The sequence below is a fragment of the Saccostrea cucullata genome, unplaced genomic scaffold, assembly GCF_032062105.1.
Source record: "Saccostrea cucullata isolate Sc308-1 unplaced genomic scaffold, CSIRO_AGI_Scuc_v1 ctg2520, whole genome shotgun sequence".
Lineage (NCBI taxonomy): Eukaryota > Metazoa > Mollusca > Bivalvia > Ostreida > Ostreidae > Saccostrea > Saccostrea cuccullata.
In genome coordinates, this window is record NW_026935674.1 from 33,620 (window position 1) to 51,314 (window position 17,695).

General features: G+C 36.0%; 1 protein-coding gene across 1 annotated transcript in view; it reads left to right on the forward strand.

Annotated features, from left to right (window-relative positions):
• LOC134243551 (uncharacterized) overlaps nucleotides 1–17,444 on the forward strand; it is a 31,373-nt gene extending 13,929 nt beyond the window's left edge. The window contains exons 4-11 of the mRNA XM_062725803.1: nucleotides 7,958–8,120; nucleotides 9,072–9,332; nucleotides 11,538–11,683; nucleotides 12,317–12,465; nucleotides 13,094–13,362; nucleotides 14,353–14,613; nucleotides 14,759–15,776; nucleotides 17,089–17,444. Coding sequence (XP_062581787.1) covers nucleotides 7,958–8,120; nucleotides 9,072–9,332; nucleotides 11,538–11,683; nucleotides 12,317–12,465; nucleotides 13,094–13,362; nucleotides 14,353–14,613; nucleotides 14,759–15,776; nucleotides 17,089–17,353 — 2,532 coding nt within the window. The 3' untranslated portion in view covers nucleotides 17,354–17,444. The remainder of the gene's footprint in view (nucleotides 1–7,957; nucleotides 8,121–9,071; nucleotides 9,333–11,537; nucleotides 11,684–12,316; nucleotides 12,466–13,093; nucleotides 13,363–14,352; nucleotides 14,614–14,758; nucleotides 15,777–17,088) is intronic.
• Nucleotides 17,445–17,695: the final 251 nt, after the last annotated feature.

Here is a 17,695-nt window from a genome sequence, read left to right on the forward strand (position 1 = left end):
CGTTTCAATTGGTGAATTGCGGTACGATAGCAATGCCTTAAAAATATCATCCTGGCGAAGAATTCTCTTTGAAATCTTTACGGCGCTTTCTGCCTCCCCATTGGATTGCGGATAATGAGGACTCGAAAAGGTCTGTCGGAATTTGTAATTTACTGCAAATTCGTGGAAAGCTTCTGAAGTGAACTGTGTTCCATTATCAGATACGAGCTCCTCTGGTATTCCCCATCGTGAAAACATGTTTTTCATTTTCCCAATAACTTGCGCACTGGTGATAGACTGTAGGAACACTATCTCTATGAATCTGGAGAAATAGTCTATGACAACTAAGAAGTGTTTTCCATCTAATTCACACAAGTCTGCACCAACCTTCTGCCATGGTCGACTTGGCAACGGGGGTATACTTCAATGGTTCTTTCAGTTGTGATGGTCGGTGAGTTTGGCAAAATTCACAAGTGTTAATCAGGTTGCGAATGTCCTAAGTAATGCCGGGCCACCAAACGGAATCCTGGGCTCTTGCTCTGCACTTAGCAAGTCCAAGGTGTCCATCATGTATGCTCCTTAGAACTTCATCTCGGAGAGTCTTTGGTATTACAATGCGATTTCGGTACAAAAGTAGTCCTCTCGACACTGACAGTTCACTGCGTGTAACAAAGTAGTCTCGTAACTCCTTTCTGTAAATCGAATTCATGTGATTCGGCCATCCATGGCGTGTATGGCTGATTGCCTCTTGAAGGGTGCTGTCTCCCTCTGTAGCTTGCTGCATCTGCTCTAGTAGTTTGTCTGTCAATGGTCTTGTATTCTCTACAAAGTCAATATAACATTCGACTTCCTCAGCAAGAGTATCCCCCTCATTTGGTTTTCCTAACGGACTTCTTGAGAGGGTGTCTGGAACAATAAGGTGTTTTCCAGGAACGTGTTCTGCATGTAAGCTGTATCCTCGTAGTCGCATAAGCATGCGCTGACAACGCAAAGGTGCTTTGTCTAAGTCTTGCATATTAATCAAAGGAACTAAGGGTTTGTGATCTGTAAGTAACTTGAATGATTTCAGTCCCACTACATAACGCGAGAATTTTTCACAAGCCCAAAGTGAAGCTAAGCACTCTTTCTCAATCTGAGCATATTTCAGCTCAGCACTGGTCAGTTTCCTAGAACAATAAGCGACTGGCTTGAATTCGTCTCCTTCCTGCTGGAAAAGAGCTGCTCCTAAGCCAAAGCTGCTGGCGTCTGCACTGACGACAATTGGCTTCCGTGGATCGTAGAATGTTAAAACTGGAGCACAAGTAAGTAATTCCTTCACGCGACTGAATGCATTAGCTTGAGCTTTGTCCCATAACCAGGCACTTCCGGATTTCAGCAGATCTGTCATTGGGCTAATCACTGAAGCTAGCTCAGGAATGAATCGTCCTAGGTAGTTCACCATTCCAATGAATCTACGTAGTTCTGTAAGGTTAGTTGGAGTTTCCATCTGTCTGATGGCATCGACTCTACTGTTGCTTGGTCGGATACCTTCAGATGAAATAACGTGTCCAAAGTACTCTATCTCGGTCTTACGGAATTCACACTTTTCACGGTTCAATTTGAGTCCCGAATCCTGGATTCTATGTAGCACTGTGTCCAGCCTGTCATCATGTTCTTTGCGAGTTTTCCCGTGAATCAGAATATCATCAATGATAACTTCCACCCCATTGATTCCATGTAGTAATTCTGTCATCTTACGCTGGAAGATTTCTGGAGCCGATGTAATTCCAAATGGTACTCGTCTAAAGCAGTAACGTCCCATGGGTGTTATGAACGTTGTCAATTCACAGCTATCAGGGTGTAGGGGTATTTGGTAAAACCCACTTGATGCATCAAGTTTTGAAAACAACGTTGATCCTGTTAGTCTTGGTGAGATATCGTCGAGATTTGGAAGCATGTAATGTTCTCTTTTTACGGCTTCATTAAGTTTCTTTAGGTCAACACAAATCCTTACATTTCCGTTCTTTTTCAGCACTGGCACCATAGGCGCACACCAGTCCGTTGGCCTCTCCATCTTTTCGATTATGCCCTCTTTCTCGAGTCTGTTCTATTCCGCTTCTACCTTTGACATCAGTGGAAATGCGATATGATGGGCAGTTGTTAAACAGTACGGCTTAGCATCATTTCTAAGGGTTTACAGGCTCACATTTCACTAGTCCGAAACTTCCAAACAAACTTGATTCAACACTGTCAACTTTCTTTATAAGTCCAAACTTGTGTGCAGCTGATCGTCCAAAAAGGTTGCTCGTTCCTCTAATAACATGAATTGGAAACGCAAAGTTTTGGTCCTTAAAGTTAGCCTCAGCTGTGAAAACTCCAAGACAGTCAATTCGTCCTCCAGGCCCAAACAAAGCGGTGTTGGCTGATTTCAGTTTCGGTGGGTACTGAAGCTCACGGTAAGTTGATTCACCCATGACTGAGGTATCTGCTCCTGAATCGATCTTGAACGGTATAGTTTTCCCACAGACTTTCAGGTTCACTTTCCATGCTGCTTCATCGTCATAACAAGTAGTGATCGAGCCAAGGAATCCCGATTCTGCATACAATCCTCCAGGTTCTGGATGTACTATTTCCGCTATGCTATTCTGGTTACAACACACGGCAAAGTGATCATATTTGTGACACCGTCTGCACTGTTTTCCCTTAGCGAAACAATGATCCCTTGCATGTCGTAGATTACACTTGTTACACTTGCCTTGACCTTGTTCTGTGGTGTGATGGCTACCTCTACCACGCCCACCTGAGTGTCTGTGTCCTCGACCTCTGCCTCGGCCAGTGTTGAAATTCCTCGGACTTTGACTTGTAGCACTATGTTTACGGACTGCCTCCACATTTGTAGCTGACACACTCTGGTCCTTGATCTGTGATTTAACCATTTCTGATTGCCGCGCAATTTCTACTGCTTTCTCAAGTGTCAGGTCTGATCTGAGCTGTAGTTTCTCAGAGAGTTCTTTGTCAGAAATTCCTATCACTAATCGATTTCTAATCTGCTCCTTCTTGTCAGCAAAGTCACATTATTCTGAAATTTCGTGGAGGTTTCTAACAAAAGTTTCTATTGACTCACCGGGTTGTTGTGCGCGCTGATGAAATCTGGCTCGTTCGTGGATAATATTTCTCTTTGGAATGAAATATTCGTCAAATTTCTTGAAGACTTTGTCAAACTTCTTCTTATCATCTTGATCTTCGAACTGTAGTGACTTAAAAATGTGCTCTGCCTCCTTACCCATTGCGTAAATGAGTGCGCTGATCTGGACCTCGGGGTCATCTTTGTTCATCTTCGACGCCATTCTGAAGCGCGAAAATCTCTCCTTCCAGTCGAGCCACTCTGTCGGGTTGCTGAAGTTAAAACTACCGGAGGGTTGAAACGAGGCATGGTTCTGTTATCGGCTTAATCTATCTGTCCGCTAAATATGCAGGAAAAATTACTGAAATCCCACTTCTGACACCATGTTTAGACGAGCCATCGAAAACACGTGTGATCAATTTAATCATTTAATAAGAACACTCAAATACGTGACGTCATACACAACACTACACATAAAGGTCACATGGTACACAAACAGCTGATAATGAATGAATGAAACATGAATCCGAAACAAATTTGCACTGTAGAATTCAGATTTAATGTTAGAACTTAAAAATGATGCAGAATTTTATAAATAAAGGACATGACCAAAATACGCTCAAAATATGAGGATCGAACGTCCTTAACACATCTAAGTTTAAAGTTTCAATGGCAGATAAAACGTTGCAGGTTCGAATCCCACTGCGAAGTGTGGCGACCGGTCCTACGGATGGATGAGACCGTATTATTTGAGGTCTAGTGTAACGGTAGGTGACAGCACGGAAAGATCTCTCATTCCTCAATGGCCAGAATTTGTAAGATTTTATGGCCCTCCGTGGACTGCGCTAGGTCACATGCCTGAGAATGTTAAACAGTCTCCTCTATAATAACGTCCTCAGGACTTTTCATTTTTGATTTCTGTACATTTATTTTGAGAGTATTCAAAATCAGAATGTACTCTTAAATTGTAAATTATTTTTTTTGGTATATATATATATATATATATATATATATATATATATATATATATATATATATATATATATATATATATATATATATATATATATGTATGGTAAAAATATTTACAAGTTGGGATATAATGATATAAGTATCTAAATAGAGTTTCGTGGAGCATTAAAAGGGTATGGAAACCGTTTTATTAGTTTAACATTGTAATTTCAATTATAACTCGAAAATATTTTCATTACTTATTGTTTTCTCTTTGATAACTCTGAGAAAATTAGGTGAGTTGATTTCTTGACAACATCCTTTTTGATGTAAAGAATCCTATGTTTCCTTAGTCCATATTTTTATTATTATTTGCTGTGGGACATGTGCTGTCCAATCATGAGTAACACTAATTAATGTTTGAGAAAGCTTCACCCTTGTGTGGAATTTGTAGTAACGAATTCCTGAGAGTTAACCCCCCGTTGTCGGCGTAATGCTTTTGTCTTTTTCATAGTATTTTCGACCTTTACCTTCTGTCAAACAACTTTGATCCATTTCTGCATTGCCTCAGTTTGGGCAACATATAACCCATTCAATGGCAAAGATTTAAGCATTTCGAGACAAATTGATATGAAGATTACAATGCATTTTTGGCGTATTTCTTGTAGTTTGTGTATATTATTTATATTTATCAATGTATATATATTCTGAAAGCAGGTATTGTGTTGTGTCTGAAAATGATTATAAAATTTCATTTCAGTTGCCATAGCAACGAAATACACCATAATCATGATTGAATTTCTATTTATCAAATAATGAGTTTCATTCTAGTTTTTTGTTTTTGTTTTTTGTTTCTTTTTTTTTTTTTTTTTTTTTTTTTTTTTTTTTTTTTTTTTGTTTTTTTTTTGTTTTGCTTAGTTAAACAGTTCAAAAAAATAATTTATTGTTGTGTTGAAAATTATGAACATGTTGTACTTTTTTTTACAAACCAATTTGAAGTATTTTGGGGGGATTGGATAGGGATTTAGCATTTTTACAAATAAAATGTTATCCCTGCATTGGTTTCAATAATGGCAAAACCACTCAAATAGTGTGCAAAGTTTTACTCAAGCTAGCAAAACACTGGTAGAACCAATAATTTTTTTGTACATTATTTTACCGTTTTTATTTTCTCTTTCCAACGGTGCAAGATTGATTCTGATATTTCCAGTATTGACGAAGTTATGAATGTTTTTTCACACTATACTTGTTTTTCAAGTCAGAAGCGTAGAAATGCGTATATGCCATGCAAGGGGATAAACGGACATATTCATACCGACTGTATTAGTAAGACATTGTCTCATAAAATTTATAGACCTCATGTGAGGGAAAACAGTGTTTTATGCCAGTTGACCCCAGATTGACCCGGCAAGGAGAAATAATTTTTGTAAATTATATAAAAGTCATCTATTACCTGAGTGACTTGCAATGGTTGCCATTCGACTAAGGAATTAAATTCAACGAAGAGCCAAGAGTTACACATGATGCATGCGATGCTGTAGAACGTCTGTTGCCATGGTTGCTGAACATTCGGTTAATGCAGTTGTTGGGGGCCACTTCCGATGTTGATACTTGAGCTGTGTATGCCCTGGTAGTTCACATGTAGAGTGATATGGATAAACCCTTAAGTAAGGATCGGTTTTCCAGTTCAAAGTGTTTTCACATGGCTTCCAGTATTTTTTTTTTTTGTTTTCTTGTAGTCTTGTTCTACTATGTTGAGATGCTTGTAAATTTTGAAACATTCTTTCCCATTATACTCAATCATGATGCAACTCTTATGGTGTCATCTTTTTAAACAGAGCTGTGTAGCTATTTCATAGTTCTCCCATTATGACTGAAAAATTTTAAATTACTTTTGAGATCTTCCCTGACTTCCATTTGGGAAATTTGATGCTGCCATGTTTTGGTCACGTGATTTCTATTTTCTCTTCTGTATATGTGTGCCATAATTGTAATATCTCTGCAGTCAGGGTTGTTTTCTGTTATCTTGCTTGAAAATCAGTTTGCCAGTATAAGAATATTTAGTTACAAGTCTGATGAAATTCAAGGAAAGCCAGGAATATCAATGTTTTCATACCTGAGTTGGAAAGATAAATCCTTCCGAATCAGTCCTTTGTTTTCAGTTCCCGCGTGTTTAATCAAGCATCACAAAACATCACTGCATGTACTCAAATTTATCAAAAAAGTAATTTAGGCTTTCAAAAACGCCTCACATGTCTCTTGTCCTCACTAAACGTCTGTGTATAAGTTATGCTAACGAAATAAATCCCTTGCAAATTCAGTGCTAAGCTTCAATGGATAACAGACGAAGGAAGAGCAAAATACACATGTGTAATGGATGTGGCTAAGCAGTTATATACATTTGCATGAGAGTTATCTTTCCTGGACCATATTTCTATTTGTCTCCATAACATGACTTAACTCATATCGAGATACGTTTAATTAATATTCACAAATTTTCCCGAGTTAAACGTTCTTACAATGTACAAATGATAAATGATTAAGTTCGCTTAGGTTTCCTTCCTAAGAATCACGTTTATAGCGAATTAAAACAAACTTCAATAACAAAGGCGAACAACTGACTGAAAGTCACTATATAAACATTTTCCTTGGTCCTATCTGGATAATGATTAGCAAATCAAATGAAAACGAACTGTAACAAAAGAATCACCAATAATTTATCAAACCAATGATCAAATATAAAACCTATCTCTGTAGCTGCAGCACAGACTGAGTGGTATAACCATCAATTCTGTTGTTTCCCGACACAATCTGCAACTACCTAAAACACACCCTATAGAAATCACAAAGTCACAGATACATCTAAAGACACACAAACACAAGCTAAAGTCACCAAGACACCATAGCTATCAACAGGACACGACTTTTGGTAAGACACAAGCTAAAGTCACAGAGACACCATAGCTAGTCACAAAGACACTAGGGAACTGGGTCCCTGGGCTGAGTGGTCTAACTAACAATTCTGTTGTTTCCCGACACAGCCCGGGTACCCTTCCCAAGTCAACTCCGACAAAGAGTTACACCAAAAGTAAACGAAACAAGATTGATCCCTGTATTTATACTATTTCTCCTATGCCTAATTGCTACTCATTGGTTAATTAATTCTAATGATTTGATTGGCTAAAATATCAACACTGATTGGCTACACATAATATGATTTGATTGGGTGATTTAAAAACCTATTTCAATCCACTTAACTAATTCTGATTCATTACAAGGTCCTTTGATTTCTGAAGTCCGAAATATTATGATAAAATCAAACGACCTACAGGAAAAAAGAGCAATTTAATCTAAAGGTAACACAAAGTAGATTTACTCTATCTAATATACATTTGAAACTGAGTGCAGACATTGACCCTGAAAACACCAGAAGTGAGATCATGTGCTTTGAAGGAGTATCCCCTGTCTACCAGCCATTGTCGCCGTGCGCTCCTTGTCATAATCGGGAAAACAGAGATATTTGTAGACAATGCAGCATGAAAACATTGGCCTAACAATTTGTAGGAATACTGCCAGACAATATTCGAAAAAACAACATTAAAAGACTTTTTTGTTAACAAGGCAATCGTATCGATCGTAGACTTTGCGAAATTTAAAAGAGATTGTCAATAAACCTTTGTATCATCAACAAACTCGTTCATTCCCTGCCACGATAAATTTTTGATAGGACGGAACAAACTCAAATTTTTATCATGAAGTTTTATAGTATATGTTTATCAATGTTTTTGATATCGATCATTAGCTCAAACTGAAAGACCTAACTTTTTCTTTATTAATTTCTTTATTAAAGGTAACGATCTTAAGATTTTAAAAAGTTTCAGAAAGGATCTTTTATTTGAAAATCTTATTCATATTATTATGTAGGTTGGTTTTAATGCAGGAGATGGCAAAGTATTTTTTGTCGTCGATGCCTCTAGAACTCCAGACATCGTCAACGTTAACCACATGACAAATATTGGAATACCGGGAAAGTTCGCTTTTCGTATTGATGCCGCTGAGATTGGTAACGGTGGCTGTAATACACAAGGTGCGAAGTAATTAATAAGTCACCATATCATATGATGCTTTGGTAGATATTAGCCAAGATGATGTTTTCATACAGCTGGAATTTTTTAAATTATCTTTTCAAACCACCATGCGGATGAGCTATACAGGGATCCACTTTTTGTCTATCACTTCGTGTGTTCATTTATTCTTTCGTTAATTTTTTTTCAATTGAAACTAAATTGTAATTTGCACTTGTGCACAAAGATTTTATGATTATTCAACGATTCATTCAACAAAATCCAAACTTAATCTGTACCTCACTTCTGTATTCACTTTCATATCAAAAATCAGCTTAATATCTGCAAGCGTTTTAGATAAAAAGCAAGGGGAACAGACTTACAATAAGATGGAGGAACAGCTAGACGGACAGACAGACGGGGTGGAAACCTAAAACCCCCTTCGTTTTTACCGGGGTCTGATAAAATAGTGTGGTGATATTGATTTTTACAGGGACATATTTCCTTAGTGTTTGCTCGTGTTACGATCAATTTAATTTTCCAAACAACAACTATAGATAAGGCTTGAAATTAACTTAACATAGCCAATAATGCATTTTTTGGCTCATTTCAAGATAAGCCATTTTCTACTGTCGTGATTTTTTTTATTGAAAGCAAAACTATGTAATACATTATTAATGATATCATTCGCTAATCTCAGCGACTGACATTAAGCAGATTACTTCTTTGAAGTTTGTTTTGATATTAAAAACGAACAGGTCGAATAACTTTACAGAACAAAAAAAAACTCCAAAACAAATATAAAAAATATCTTAGCTACAAGATGCATGAACAGGCGAAAGACACTTTAATCCGTGATATCCTTGCCATTTTCAATTAAAGCGAAATGACTAGTAAATTATCCGAACTTTTTTTGATTTGTTCTTGTGAATTTCATATGTATATATTATATTTATATATATTTTAAAATACAGGCAACTTGCTGATTTCACCGAGGCACGGTCCGATGCTGGGAGGTCAATACTTAGTGATAAGCGGACCGTGCATTAACCAAGACGATGTTATCCAGATACAATATTCCCCAATGCTGACGTTATTTCATTGCAAACGAGAATCAAACTACAGTGCCATCTGTATCACTCCGATATTTAACATAACTGATGACATCACGGTCAACGTCATCATTAGAGACAACAAGGGACAGGAACAACACCATACAGGACTCTATACGATAGGTATTACATAAATAAAGTCAAATAATCAATCTAATTCAATAATTTTAAATAGAATTTCTTATGTATGTTTCTAAGATTAGAGAATACAAAACACAAACAGAGAAACATATTTCCCTTCAAAGGAAGGGCCGGGTCATAAAATGATATTTTATCTAAAAAACAGATGCATTTCATCTTAGAAATCTGCCAATGAACGATAATGGCACAACAGATAAAATTTAAAGAACACCAATTTTATAAAGAAAGACAAATATGCCATTTACTACACAGTAAATATCGAATGTCAAAAAATATTTTTTTTAAATTTAAATTGAAGATTATTCAGGAGACAATATTTGCAAAATGCCAACTGTTTTAAAGACCCAATTTTTTTACCGTACGGTTACCTGAGGAGGGGGAGTGGTCCAAGTAACAGTGGTGTTATTTGCCTGGAGACCCCCAATACCCAAGATGTCAAAAATCTATATACACGTAGCATTACACAGGAAGTCTGTGTCTGGTGATCAGGGTCAACATTCCGTGTTTCATGTTTAAATCGGAGTGAAACTGCTTGAAATAATTGAAATATTTCAATATAAAGTTTATTTATTTATACTTTCAGCGATATTTAATGAAGAAAAAAAGTTATAAGGAAATATCGTTTTTCTATTTTAAAAAAAAATGTAAAATTAAAGACAAGAACACAGAGTAAAACTACAAAGCAAACATTCCTTTTTTAATTAAACTTGTGTAACTATCAAAATTTAAAAGAATAATAAAATATTCCATTCATAGGCCTATCCGTTTTGTGAACATATACAATGTGCCGCAGGAATATATTTTGCCTACGTTCTGACCAACAATAGTGTCGAAAATATTCACCATTTCCGGGTGTTCGTGTGTTTAAAAATTTTTACTGTTTGCAAGATTTCTTTTATACTTTTAAGAATTGATCTTTGGCTTTATATGTTCACTTTTTAACTTCGAATATTGGGTATTGACAGACGTTAGGAAATTCGAACTAAAAGTTACAATCTCGAAACGCATGTTTCTGACATTTCAATTACAACGGAACATGGTGGAGATTGTATTCAAATATACATTGATAAAACATTGGATAAAGGAATTTTTTTATCCATGCCGTTTGTGCTAATATATCTTTTCTTATTTATCATATTCCAATTTTAATCGGCAAATAGCGTTTCTGTGCACGGACTGCTCTAAATTCTACAGCAGATATCTTGGACGACATATCGCCTAAAATACAATATAACCGTTGAGATTGAAAGCAAATATTTTATGAAATCATGTTGTAATTATCTGCTCTCAATTGTTTTTGAAAAAAAAAATTACCAAGATTCCTTTTTTTAACCCCCGTGTATACAAGGCGGCTACATGAAAGTGTTTGACGCGTGACCAAGCAATCGTTTTCAAAAGACACAAACTCAGACTATCAAGTAGCACGGGTAGCTGGCCTGTCAATCAAATCAGAAGCTATTGTTTTTTTAATGATTGACAGGCGGTAAATTATTGATCTTGAATCAGGTAGATTTTGGGGGCGTTAACATAAAATTGGGTGTTTAAGAAGGTTAAAATAAACTCAGCCTGTTGCCTCACTCTGTTTCATGGCTTTCGTGATTCAAATTAAAATCCCATCCATGGAAGACTTCTGACTTTAATTTAACGAGTTGGTTTTTCAATTTAAACTTTTTGATGAAGAAGGATATTGAGATAACGAACAGTATTCAATCTCAACGTCCATTAAACAATATACAAAACATTTACATCACATTTACATTATTACACTGCGGGCTTGAGAGATTTCCAACACTATCGACATTGTCATTACATCCATAGGGAAAGGCTGTCCCTAGTTCTCTAATCCAAAATTCTTCTCGTTGTCTACGGAAAGGTGTACTCACCGACGGACTATTTGTGTGGTGATAAATCTTTTCGAGAATTCTAACTTTCATTGATAAAATAGAATGATCAGGTGAATTAAAATGTAAAAGCTGCTGACCACCATGATTTATTTGAAATCGATGACCTGATATTCTTTTGTTAAGCGATCCCTTGGTTTCACCGACATAAATAAGTCCACACAGGTTGCATTCTATTCCATAGACAACATTAGAAGATGAATTTCAAGCATTTGATAAAAGTTTATTAACTTTCTATGATAAAACTCAATATATATTTTATTTCATGTTTCTTTTATTTATATAGTGAATCCAGCTTTGTTTAAAAATCCTGTAAAAAGACACCAGCCTCAAAATTGGAACAATGGCCAACAACACGTAGTTTCCTGGGATCCTCATGTTTTTGAACTGAAGGATTCCGAACATGTTCAGATACACTTATTCACTATAAAAGTAAAGCAGATTTACATAAATTTCTGTAAAATATGATTTTCATATGCATAATACATACAGCTGTAGAGAAAAAATACATAATTACCCTTTTCCATATCACATACTGTATCAGCCCTCGACCAATTATCAGCCCTTGGGCCTTCGGACCTCTGCTGATATTGGTGTCTCGGGCTGATACAGGATGTGATGTGGAATAGGGTGTGTTTTATTATATTTATTACATACTTAGTTATAAAATACAATACACATCAAGTTGAGAAGAAAATAAGTAAATAATCAAGCATGGACTTTTTACATGTTCACGATCTATTGTCTTAAACGGTTTGAGTTTGTTTTCTACATGTACTTCTATTAATAAATTGATTATTTGTCAATTAGATTATCCTTACATTCAAAAAATTAAAATTAAGAGAATACATAACCCCCAAAATATGTGTATGATCACAAACACTGTTTTGAGTTTTATTTTACTGGAAGTGTGATATTGATCCGTATCAGCCTCGCAGATCCATATCAGCCCTGCAACGACTATTGTTACATCAAGCATATCGCTTATGCAAAATTCCTGCATTTATTGCTAAGTATGTAATAAAACGTTAAATGAACATTCGTAAATTATGTTTGTTTTTGTAGGAACAGTTGCACAACCAGCTTGTGTGGGAAAAAACTGTGTTGCACGAAGACATACCGACAATCCTTGGAACATATACCATTGGACTTCAGACGGATGGGTATATGGCGGCAATCCGTATCACTGCCGCTTTAGAAACAGATACTGACTCGTAATTGTTATGACTTGTTTATGTAACCTATGGTATTTCATATTAATTTACTTTTGCTTGTTCGATACAAATACATGTTAGTCCAGGAACGTTGGCTCATATATTTATACAACCTTCTTCAGCAAAACATAACCCTAACTAAAAATCAAATTATTTAAGAACAACATGCTGTTAGCCATGTAATATTTATAACCAACGAATGATTCTCCTTTATTTACAAGAAAACCCTTAGCCGTTTATCAGTGCATAAACAACAAAAGGCATGTCATCTGTACATATATCTTGATCAGTGGCCGTTCCATCGATGGAACGTGCTAAGCGAAACGTATAATACATAAATTAACCTTTATAATCCTACTTTTAATGATTATTTAAACAGAAATAAATATAAACAATAAAATGTCTTTCTTTGGTTGTTAGTACTGGAATGAATATCACAGTTATTACATATTAAATTACAAATTACATATCCCGCTTACGCAGGTTATTTATTTTTTTCTGCAACAGCTACGACATTCATTCCAGTACTAACAACCGAAGAAAGCATTCTGTTGTTTAATTATTATCTCTTGTTGAATATCACTGAAATTTCTAGTCTTTTCTATCTTATTATATATTTTTCTTCCAGACCAGAAAGGGGTATTTGGTCAGATATCTTTGCAGTTGTTCCGCAACGCCAAAAATCAAGGCGGTTTTGCCAAAACTGGTTAAGACAAGAATTTCACCTTTCTGGAGTGTCGTCGGAGAACATTCCACCCTGTCCTTGCACACTACAGCAAGCTCTGATGGACACGGCTCGATACCAGCCTGATCCCGACTGTAATATGGTAACAAAGACCAGGGATGGTGACTTCAATTGCCTGTACAGAGCTGATGCCCAGCACTGTGTTAGACTCAGTATGCCCGGGTAAAATATTTAAGTTTACTATTCTTTGGGTATTGCACTATGAAAACGCCATTTGATTGATTGATTAATCGATTAATTATTGTTTTACGCACCATTCAAATTTTTCACTCATTTCACAAGAGGTCACAGAGGTGAAGGGATTTTGATTTTGACCTTTACTCGGCACTTAGGGTCATTGAGCAGCGAGAGATTTTTACCATGCAATCGCCTGCCCTGACATGGTACTTCGGTTTTTAAGGTTTCATTCGAAGGACCTGCAACTGTCACTTCAAAGTGCCGAGCATATGGCCAAGTAACAGTTGCTATATACCTAATCTCGGCGAGATGTCGTAGGGACTGAAATATTTGGTCGGACGTCCACTACGACATCTCAGTCTACTTCCACACAGCTTGATTAGGGATTTTTGGCTCAGATTTCGACCGCTTGTTTCAATCAATATGGGCTGAAATGAATTATCTGCTCGCTTCAGCTTTTTCCTTTGAACATCCCTTTAAGTCTCTATCACAATAACACTTTCCTTTCCTTTCCTTTTTCCTTTCTTCCCTTTAAAATGTTTAAATCCAACACAATATAAAGTTGTTTATTTTTCCTCTGTAATGTTCCATTCATTTAAATCTCCGATGTTGAAGAGTTCCACAATAGTGTGCTCTGAATTATTCGTTCTACTACTATTTCCTATAGGAATGAACTATAGTACGAATTATTCAAAGCAGACTATTTTGGAACTCTTCAAAATCGGAGGTTTAAATAACTGGACTTCTCGGAGACTTTGATGGGAACCCTTCCAACGACTTAATATTACCAAATGGAACGGTTTTGAAGCCAAATGCAACGGAAGAATATATCTTTTCATCTTTTTAATAATGCATGTAAGTGGTGCGCAAAACTTAATTTTAAGATCCGAATTTATAAATGTTTTTGAAAATTGTTTTAGCATAATTTAAGCTTTGTCATTTAATTTTTCTTTTTTCTCTTTCAGGGAGAATCACAAATGCTGAATCTTTGTTCACTTATCCAAATGGTAAATCCTACATGTATTACAACAGTGATTCAAAGAAAAACTTTCGTCCAGTGTTTTTGTCATCTATTGCTAGTTCTTCGGGACAAGAGGCTAGAGAAGTGTGTGGAAACAACACAGACTGCTTGTTTGACTTTTATGTAACTGGGTCTCGGGAAATTGCTCAGGCTACCCTTCACTTTACATCTGAACTAGAGGATGCATTGAATGCGGCCAAGGAAGGTAGCTAAACAAGTTGTGTTGTGACATAAATATCTAAGATGACTCCAATGAATTTCACCTATTTGTATCTCTGTCTGTATGTCTGTCTATCTATGTGTTTATTCATCCATCTATCTATCTATTAAATGAAACCCCAATATTTTAGTGATCGCCTGTCCAGTACTCCAGTCCGTAAATGGGGGAAGTTGGCTTTCCAACAGCACAATAGAGAATGCGACGGCTACTTTTTACTGTCTTGAAAACTACTCGATGAATGGTACCTGTCAACCCAAAACGTGTATAAATGGAACATGGACTAATATCCAAATGTGCTCATGTGAAATGAGCCCGACAACAGCTGAATCTACACATCGAACAACTCCAGTCGCAGAATCATCGACAATGCCAACGACTACATCTAAAGGAACTTCAACCTCCAGAGCCACCACAAAAACTTCATTCTCGACAATCACCAGAGCGCCAAGAACTACACTTCTAACAACACCGACACTTTCAACCTCTACGGCAACCAGAAACAGGGCAATATCTACATCTCGAACAATATCACCTTCGAAAGGTACCAAACCACCGCCATCTATATCCCCAACGTTGACCTCGATAGTCACCACAACAAGAGAAACGACAACATCTCAAAAATTTTTAACCTCGACGGTCAGTAAAACAGTGCAAACAACTACACCTCAAAAAGTTTTACTCACGACAGTCAGCAAAACAACGCAAACAAATACACCTCAAAAAATTACAACCACGACGGTCAGCAAAACAGCTCGAACAACTACATCTCCAAATTTTTTTACTACGATGGTCAGCAAAACAGCGCAAACAACACCTCAAAAATCTTTAACAACGACGGTCAGCAAAACAGCGCAAACAACTACGCATCAAAAATCTTTAACAACGACGGTCAGCAAAACAGCGCGAACAACACATAAAACTCCCACCAATCCACACCTACCACAAACATCTTCAATGCATACAACCGCCCACAATAGAGTTTCTCTAAATCCCAAGGGACAAAACGCTGTATCAACAGATGACAGCTCTGTTATGCTGAAGTCTGTTTATAACTCTATCAAAATGATGTGGGTCAGCGTTGGTGGAGGAGTGATAATAATCATCATCATTGTTCTTATAACGTCCTTTGCCATCTGTTTCAAAATGAGGTAAACGAAATGTACAAATCAAAAAATATGTTCCTTTCCAAATCAGAAATATTTTTCAATATAGAAAGTATTTGTCATAACTTACATAATCTAGTGTATATAAACTGAATACTTAAACTTTAAGTTTTTTTTTTTAATTTCTGTTTGAATTTTGTAATACTAATTTTTTCCAGGGTCCTGTATACGTATTTCTATGTTATTTAAAAAAGACAACTTTATAAATCTGGATGTAAAGAATTAGGAATTATTAATGGATTTAAAAATATTATATAAGTTACTTTGATTGGAATTTAGAGCATTCTGCGTAATGAAAAAATGTTGAGCTAGCGACTTTATCATCAATCTGTTTTCATATATCTATGAAGCAGTATTTATTCAAAAAATGCTACATAAAAGGAAAAAATCGCTTGTATATTGTGGACTTCAAGTCGACTTTAATTTAGATGTGCCGACAAGGTTTTACCTTTTATCATATAATTATTTTCGTTCAAACATTGACTCAATATATCTCTATGTACTCGACATAGGATACGCAACAGAGTCTGCAAAATCTGATTCAAACTAAAATACTTTACTGACTGTAGAAGATAATGACCCACTATGAAAAACTTTATGAAATATGAAAATAATAAACATTTTTCAAGCTGAAAAATCCATTGGAACAATACGTTACCTCGTCGAACTGTGAAAGATGAGATGACTAGGATTTTACATTGTAAGCTTTCCTTAAAAGCCTCTCTATGGAAAAAAATATTCCACTGTATATTAGTGTTAATGTCCCCTGGTTCGACTTATTATGCTCTGAGTACGATAATTTTATTCAACCAGGACAGGATACTGACAAATAAGTTGACATTTCTGGGAATTCAGCTAACTCTCCTTTAGTAATCTTTTCGAAATTTTTATGGTTGTCATAGTGATCTTGCTTTTAAGTACAACCTATAATTTGGTCTTATTTTAACCGGCACATTTCAAATCAATCGTTAGGTCATACATTTATTATACTACCAATTCGACTATGAAAAATTCTGTCTACCTGATTAATCATAAAAGTCCTTAGAGAGAGTGACAGTTAGCCCTATGGTCAACAAAGAATGTTTTCTCCTCCATAGTACCATGTCCAGAAATTTCCAAATTTCCTTGTTCTCCCTTTACACGAATTTTGTGTAATCCTTGAATCAATACGGTTTTGAATTTCAAAATATTCAGAGGCACTACTTTTCGATCATATCATAGATCAGAGGATAATTTTTTATATTGTGATGTTTTGTTTTTTAAGCATTTTTGTATATCTTTGTGGTCTGTATTTCAGATCGAAGTCACAGTGTGTGAAGGGGGATGAGAGTACTTCTCTTTCCTCCCAGAGCTCGACTGGATTTAGAAAACCTGTAGGAATACCTCCGCTGTCACGTGTGAGTTTGTCCAGCGAGACAAACCACGCTTATTCCGATTATAATGAAGGCAGTAGGTTCAGCTTGCCTCGTTACAACGTTCACAAAAACAGTGCATATGGATACTTCGATTCTGATTGCCAAGTCGTAGGTAACCCGGCGAGAGAGCAGCGGGGCTATTACTAGTGAGAGCAGGCATAAAGCAGAAAAATGACAACTTTTGTGTATTCTTTCCGATGCATTTATATATGTTAATTTAAAATGATTTTAAAAGAAACTTCATTATGTGGAAATCATGAAAGTAATTCTACACTGTTTTCTTGTCAGACCAACAGAAAAAAAAAAAATTTCTTCTTTATTCATGTTATTTTCAATAAAGTTTGGAATTTTTATGACAGAATAACAATATTTGATATAATATTTAAACGTCATGATCAATATCAACATGTAAGGATGTTTTCAAGGCAACATTGCTGTGTTTTGTTATATTCCTGGATGCTTATGGAAAAAAGCATTGTCAAAGGAGTT